Source organism: Gymnogyps californianus, chromosome 15 (genome assembly GCF_018139145.2).
Source record: "Gymnogyps californianus isolate 813 chromosome 15, ASM1813914v2, whole genome shotgun sequence".
NCBI classification, from domain to species: Eukaryota; Metazoa; Chordata; class Aves; order Accipitriformes; family Cathartidae; genus Gymnogyps; species Gymnogyps californianus.
In genome coordinates this window covers 9,164,379-9,172,211 of record NC_059485.1, presented here as the reverse complement: position 1 = coordinate 9,172,211, position 7,833 = coordinate 9,164,379, and the positions used below count along the sequence as shown (strand labels likewise).

Below are 7,833 nucleotides of genomic sequence, written 5' to 3'. Positions count from 1 at the left end.
ATTGTTATTTTCAATTATGAAGGGTTGAACTGTGCCAGCATAAGGTAGAAGAAAAGTGAAAGAAAAAGGTCTCTTTCCTTTCCTACCTCACAAATCCTGTGCAATCCCACAATAACAACATAACCCACACAGAAAGAGCTTGTTAGAGTAATCACCTATGGCAGGGGTATAGCTAGAATTCTGTCTCCCAGTATAACTGATAGAGTTTGGTAGCAGGGGTTAGAGGGGAAAATACCGGTGAATGGTGCACAGCACATCTCCAGCTCCCAGAGTTCCTCAGGGCAATGCAAATCTCAAGATTGGGTCAAAGCAAGTTGAAGAGATGACTTTGTGCTGGTGACTGGGATCATATTTACAAAGCTTGTACAACAGTGTCAAGCAAGTGCAGTATGTTACAATGGCAAAAGCCACTCTCAGCTATTCAGTGTAGTTATAAGTCATTGCCAGCAAAATGCACTTTTAGTGCACATGGCTGCATTCACGCCAGAAGCACTTCACTACTACAACACAGTAGTACCCCAAGAATTCCTAGGGCAGGGATAACAAATACTGCATCATTACCACTGCCACTTGGATCAGGCTTTCTCTCTGGTTTAGTTCCCTTCATGACACAGATACTCTCCATGACGAGCTTAACAGGACCAGGTGGATTCTGCATGGATTTCACAAGAGAGATGTCTGAAGGATTCAGGGTATCAAGAGCTGCAAGTGCTGCCTCCAAAGCTGGCATGGCCTCAGCAAGGTCTCCTTCACATTCGTCCTGTTAAGACATTGGGCAGAAGCCTGTAAACCTTCATACAGTACCAGGTCCGCAACCTGATTACCCCACACCAGCACAGCCTCAGAGAACCTTCTCTGCTTATAAGTACCTAATAAAAAGACTCTTCACAACATTGTATTTCTTGGAGAGAAAACTGCTTTCACAATTTGTCTGTGCAGTTTAAAGAGGGAAGGTTTGTAGAGAAATTAGTAACTTCCATAAGCTGAACTGATAGCTGAAAAAGCCAGACAAGCTTTCAAGATCCAAGTCTCTCTGGTCTGACAAGGAGAATCAAAATACAGATTAGATACAGTTGTTCTTAGTTAAATCTTACAGTGTTGATCAGGTAAAAATATATACCTGATATATAGCTTAAATTCTTTAGCATGTACTCAGATCTCAGTAATTATCTATCTATCACTAACATTTCCAACTAGTTACAAAAAAAATAAATATTGATGAATCCCACAGCTTCCCACGGGAAATTCTGTGCTACAGACATCTGGCTATGGCAGTATCTCTTAGGTTATGCCTAATAGGGTTCCATGCAGCACTATGCCAAATTACCTCAGCTAACTCTAAACGAACTGTCTTTGGGCCTGGAAACAGTATAACCTCATTACTCAATCTGTTGAGAAGGAGAATGTATTAGTACAGAAATAAGAGCTATACAGCTTTTGGGACGTGAACTAGAAAGGGAAGCAGTGCAGTACTGTGAGATACAGTCATACTCCAAACAGCCAAGATTTACCTTGTTTATATTAGGAACATCTCATTCATCATCTCTTGCAACTTTGTTACTTTTAGAGCTTGGATCATCCCATTAATACATCATCACAACTCCCATTTACTTGGAAAGACCTGGAACCCATCACGCTTCAGGCTCAATCCCTTGTACGCTACCTTAATAGCTTTAGCAACAGCTGCTGCTTCATTAGCCTCTTTTTCATCTGCTGACACTAGTTCCTTCTTTGCATCTACTTCAGTTGTTTCCTTTTCAATCTGGATCATCATTTTGTCTGTTTCTGCAGAAGTTCGAATCAGTTCAGGCTGAAGGGCAGTCAGTTCTTTCTGCATCTCTGCAACCTGATGAACATAACAGCAAATCATGAAGAAATTTGCGTAAACATTGCATGCATTTCACATCTTGATGTCTTAGGATGAAAGATCAGAAGACACTATATTAATACAATCTAAAAAGGGACATTTGATCTAAATAATTATTAAAATAGTTCTCTAGCCTATTTTTACTAAGAGCTGTTTTATTTAACTGAATAGATTTTTAAAAATTATTTTTTTTATCATCCATGCAACACACTTGCTTTTTTATGATCCACTTGATTTCAATGATGAGAAATAAACCGATTAATTGTATTTTTTTCCTCGCAGTCAGTTTCAGTTTATGGAATCCCAAATAATCCTTTATTGCACAGGTGGAAAACAAAATCCAAAAGGAACTTGGAAGGAAACACAGCATTAGTGACAGCAACAGCTGCAAACTTCTTCATCCAGCAAGTATCTGGAAGCCCCTTTACTTTGCATCTTGGAAAGGTCAATCTCTGGATCACACGGATTGAAAAAGGGAGTTATTTACCTGGGACCTGATCAATTTCCTACTGGGAATCTACTCAGGAATTAACGTTTATCATCGTCTTACAACATGCTTCAATTTCTCCCCTATTTTGAAAAGGGTAATAGGTACTGGGATACTGAGGCATGGATTCTCCATAGAAGGTTTTGAGAAAATAATGAAATTTGTAAGGTTTATTCCTTCAACATTTAATGAGTACCACCAATTTCATTTAGCTATTAAGTGCTATCATCTGAACTTAGATACCACAATTTCTTGAAATGACTAAGTAGTAATCTAACTTTTCTTGCTGACTTTCTATAGAAAATTATCAATAGCATCATGAATATAGTGAAGAGGGAATTTAATAAATTTTATTTTTATAAGTTTTAATCAGCTTATACAGACCCCATACTAAAGTATGCATATGGCACATATTCAGTGTATTCATCTGAAACTTACTTGTGAAGATGCAAAGTCAAGTTTTTGAAGTCCCATAAGATAACGAGTTCTCATCATGTCAACTTCTTGCCTTTTGCTATTCAGCAGAGTCTTAAAGGTAAGAATCAATTCCAGATATGAACTTGGTGTCACATAGTTGTGTCTTCGCAGTGTAGTGTAATAGCTGATGGAGAGCTCTCTCACACTTTCTTGGAAATATTTGCACATTGACACAACCCTAGAGAAAATTTTTCCACATTACTATGAAAATACAATCTGTCTTTATGTTAATTATGAGGAAATTACTCTAAGCTTATCAAATTATATTAGTATTAGTGAAGGCAGAGTTGTTTTTTCTCCATTATAAGAAATATTTTAGACTCCTTTCGAAGAGTGGCCTGATTTTCAGAAACATCAGATACATATATCTAGGTATCTTTGACTTGCACTGAAATCCCAGAGTTGGCTTAGCTTTGTCCATTTATAAGTACAGTTTCCTGATCAAGTATGTTGGGGGTGCGAGGGGGAGGGGAACAAACATTTGCTTCATATGTTTCTTGACAGATAAACTCGTACTCTTTTCTAACGTCATCTTCGAGTTCAACATCCTCTAAAAACTTGTTAGCAACCATTTCCAAAGCATCTGTAGGCCAGGTTTGGAACCAATCAATGGTGCAGCAGTTTATCAGTGAAGGGAACATCCGTAATCGATTCCGAAATGCATCTCCAATAGGACTCATGGCTAGGGGGGGAAAAAAAAAAAAAAAAAACAACAAAATCACGATTGTTATCTAAGTTTGTTTGCAGTTAAGAAGCAGAAAAAACTAAGCCTAAGAAAAAACATTCCAAGAAATAACACATTGTATACAGACCTAAGACAATATGCAAATTTTTCTTCACCCTTTCAATAAAGAAATTGTACATAGCAAGGGGAGTGGCCTCAATTTTCCTGTTCTCCATCCTTGCTGCACCTTGCATTTTCTCAACAATTTCAGCCTTCTCATCTGTTGCAAAGATATTAGGCACATCACCGGTATTTAAAAGCATGTTGATATCTTCTACAAATGCTTCATCCTTTATTTGATTATCACAGAACAAAAAGGACACATTCTTGTTACCAACACCTGCTTTCAGCATGACTCGTTTAACATCTTCTTTCCATTCATTGATTCCGTAGGACTTCGTAACTTCAATTTGAAAGAGTTCAAAGGTATTCATGTAGGTGGCTAGCTTGGTAGCACTTTGTCGACCACTCCCACCAACCCCCACCAACAACAGATGTCCATTATCCTGTTTCAATACCCTGCATATCCTTGAGATATGCTCAACAGCAAACTTGAACATGACTAGGGACATTGGTGCTTTGCTGATATTGTTGTATTCCTCAAGGTAGTATTCCATCACAGTTGTCAGTTGCTTTAAGTCTGTGATTTCATCATACACTTTTACATTACTGTCTGGCTTCAAATAGTCTCCAAAGAACAGGCTGCGAATATTATCATCAGAGATTTTTCCAGTAGGTGAGAGATGACTCAGTACCTAGAGAAAAGACAACAATCAACAGATAATTCAAACTATTTTCCTTAAAGTCATAATCATTCTTATCTACATAGTAATAATACTGTGGGAAGCACTGTTTTCCAGCTATTCTAGTTATTAACTTAGTCTGGAAAAAAAAACCACAAAAAACCACCTAAATGGGGAATATGCTGTAGGTTGACATGCAAGTTTCCACATATGCATACTTCACAGAGAGATTTTGCTGCCAAATATAGGACAAGTTCCCAAAAGGCTTTTCAGAAAAGTACCCACTACTCCCATTGGCTCATCCAAATATTAACTTAAGCAAAAGCCCAGATAAATATTGTGCAATACATTTATTCCAGATAGTCCTCTGTACCAACACAGAACCCTTTTGAATTTATGAATCATTCTGATATGAAGTAATCTGTATTAACTTGACTAAGAATATGTATAATACTCAGTACTGAATAGACCATCCAATACCTCTTAAATGCACTGATCAAAATAATTCAAAAAGTGTCCAATACTAATGTAATCTCAATGTCTAAGTATTTCTGAAAATGCATCAATCTCATTCTTGTTCCCAGCACATTACCCGAAAATACCTTATTAAAGCTCTGCTTGAAGCTATTTGATGTTGTCTCTTGTACCATCTGAAAGAATACCTTCCTGTCCTCCTCATCAACTAAGCGATCATAGAAAACTCGGTAAACCTCATGAATCCAAAGTCTGATCAGTTTATCTCCATCCTGAAAATGTCAATACAAGAAAACGGGTAAATATAGCTCAGGCAGGATTTGCTTAAAAACAAAAGGATAAAAATGTCCATCTGGACCCTGCTATATCTTGTACTAAACTCAGTGGGAATCTTTCAATTCCAAGCCATTCAGCACATGGCTCAGCATCTGCTAAGTTAACTGGCTTCCTCACCTAGTTACCATCTTGTCCTCCCTGCCAATACAAACTGGGACTCTTATGTCAAAGCATTTTTCTCTACTGTATCAAGTCTCCCCACCCTTCCAACATAAAGTAAAGAATAAATCTTTCAAAGATATGGCTCATGGGCTCTAACACAAGCCCTGCCCAAAACGGGTGCTGGCTAAGACTTCCCCTGAATAGCTTGTAGCTGTTTTGTGCCGTTTCTGCACCAAAAACATTCCCTCAATAGAAATAAAACTTTTAATACTCCTTTAACCTGACATTTTACTGAAGATGGATGAAAAAAGTAGAAGGATGAAAATCATATATATCTATCAGTATTCATTTGTAGTTTGTGACAACAGGCAAACTCGGGGCTAAATCATTCAGTTTTGTTCACTGATGAGCTCGCCATTTGTAAAAGAGAGATACCGAGTCTTTTCCCACATTTGTTTCTTTTGTATATTTAGTTTGCAAGTTCAAGAGAAGGGACTGTCTGACTTGATGTACAGGCCTTATCAGATTGGCCTTGGACCTCTGCGCCCAACTGTAATACATGTAAAGAATATTAACAAAAATGACAGCGGTCTCCTTCAGAGACAGACAGAAAAATATATAGCAAGGTATTCAGGGCCTATCCTGATTTTAAACCTTGTAAATCTATTGCAATCACAGTTCGCGTATTTTGAGATGTTTACTTACTGATATTATAAAAATAATTTACTCTTTCCATTGCTCTTTCTTACAGCTACATAATTAAACTACAACTTACTTGCAAATGAGTGTGTGGACAGAGCAGCACTCCTTTAATAACCCTGGAAAAATCCCGTAGATTAAAGACATAGTGGGATTTTGAAGGAGTTGGGAGAAAATTATCAACTGCCATTTTATAAATCACCATTGTCGCTTGGACCATTATCTTACCCAGCCTTAAGAAGGAAAAGAGATACAATTTTAACTTCTGCAGATAAATTGCAGGAGGAAGATGACAAAGGTATTACAGGAAATATATCACATTACCTTAGAAACACAGGCTCAAAGCCTTTGCTGAAGTGCCAATCAGCAACTGCAGTAAAAATCTTAGTTAATATGTCATCATCAAAAGAACGGATAGATACAATATTCAAGTGCCGTGTGAAGCGTCCTGTAATACACACAAAAAGATGCAGAAAGATTCAGGAATGTCCAAACATTTTTCCACCTTTCAGCTAGCATATTCTAGGATTGACTGTCATTCAAACAACAACATTTGAATCTGGCTCCAGCTCCATGATTTTGTTTCTGGCAAAGTTCTGCCCCAGCAGTGATGCAAAAGAAATATAAACTGGTTTATATTTTACATCAGTATTTCACTTAGAATAACTGTTTTTAATATGAAAAACATGAATCTCCATTACAACAAGGCCACTATTACCCAAATTTAAATTTCAGCTCACATTAGCCCTGTTGATTGTGATATAGCACAGTAAAACTTTACAAAATCAAGCATCTTGTCATCGGCTTTCATCTAAAAAAATTCAGTCTATACACGAGTAAATTTTACAAACTTAACTGTATCAGAACAGTTATTTTAATAAAGCCTCCTCAGAGCACATACAGTTATACCTGTATTAGAGTGTTTATATGAAGCAAAGTAGCATAAAGTGCCTTATAATGGTGCAGCTGCAGCTACATTAGAGCTTTTACTGACATAACTTTTTCATTAGAAAATATAACCTCCCTTATGGTGATATGACAGGAATCATGGACTTGCAGGCAACATGCTTCTAAGGAAATGCAGGCAGCCTATCCTAGCAGCAGGAGATACAATTTCAGAAGAGAATTGCCAGAAAGACTTGGCAAGAAGATGTATTCCCTCCCTTTTCCAAAGAATAAAAAATGGAAAAAAAAGTGTCCAATTCTCTAATTTTAGAATTATTTTCATCATTCATATTTTAATCAACATTAAAAACACTGTTTCTAATGTTAATTAAACTTCCCCTGGAAAAGGGTACAGATTTGACCTTGAGCACACAGACTTCTATTTGGAATGACCCAGCCAGTGACCATATCTATAGGTTTACAAGTAATAGATAAACGTAGAATTTGTCATCAGCAAAACGGAACCTGCCTCTTCACTTCAGTCAATTAGATAACTACTTGCCACAGTAACATATTTCCTACCTGTAATATCATTCCTGCCTCCCCCAGGTGGACCCATAGCTGAAACAAGCAGCACATCTATGATATTAATCTTGGATGTATCTTTCTTGTCATACCAGTGACCATGATCAATCCATTGTCTGAGAAGCTCAATAGGTGGCTGGGCTCCATACACTTCCTTTGCAGGCATGTTTAGGTCATCTATGGAGAACATAGACAATGAATAAAAAACCCTCAGTGTTTAGGAATTATAGTTTTCTTTCAAAGCTAAGAAGAAAAAAAAAAAGTGAACTAGAGGTAGAAAGGTTGCGTCTTGTTATTCTTGCTTCCCATTAAACTAACCAGAATCAAATGACATTATACTTCGCAGGCATACTTAGAGGTGATGGTTTAACTTAGTGTGGTTGGTGATTTTCTTTTATTTTATTTCATGTCACACTGCAACACTATGAACTATTCTGAAGACAACCACCACCTA

The 7,833-nt window shown here is 37.2% G+C and overlaps 1 protein-coding gene across 1 annotated transcript in view; it reads right to left on the bottom strand.

Annotated features, from left to right (window-relative positions):
* Positions 1-7,833, bottom strand: part of DNAH3 (dynein axonemal heavy chain 3) — a 61,034-nt gene that overhangs the window by 12,387 nt on the left and 40,814 nt on the right. Inside the window, exons 43-51 of the mRNA XM_050906193.1 lie at positions 7,377-7,556; positions 6,234-6,357; positions 5,986-6,142; positions 4,901-5,044; positions 3,644-4,310; positions 3,348-3,513; positions 2,793-3,009; positions 1,664-1,846; positions 562-760 (exon numbers count right to left, since the gene is read on the bottom strand). Of these exons, the coding sequence (XP_050762150.1) occupies positions 562-760; positions 1,664-1,846; positions 2,793-3,009; positions 3,348-3,513; positions 3,644-4,310; positions 4,901-5,044; positions 5,986-6,142; positions 6,234-6,357; positions 7,377-7,556 (2,037 nt within the window). The remainder of the gene's footprint in view (positions 1-561; positions 761-1,663; positions 1,847-2,792; positions 3,010-3,347; positions 3,514-3,643; positions 4,311-4,900; positions 5,045-5,985; positions 6,143-6,233; positions 6,358-7,376; positions 7,557-7,833) is intronic.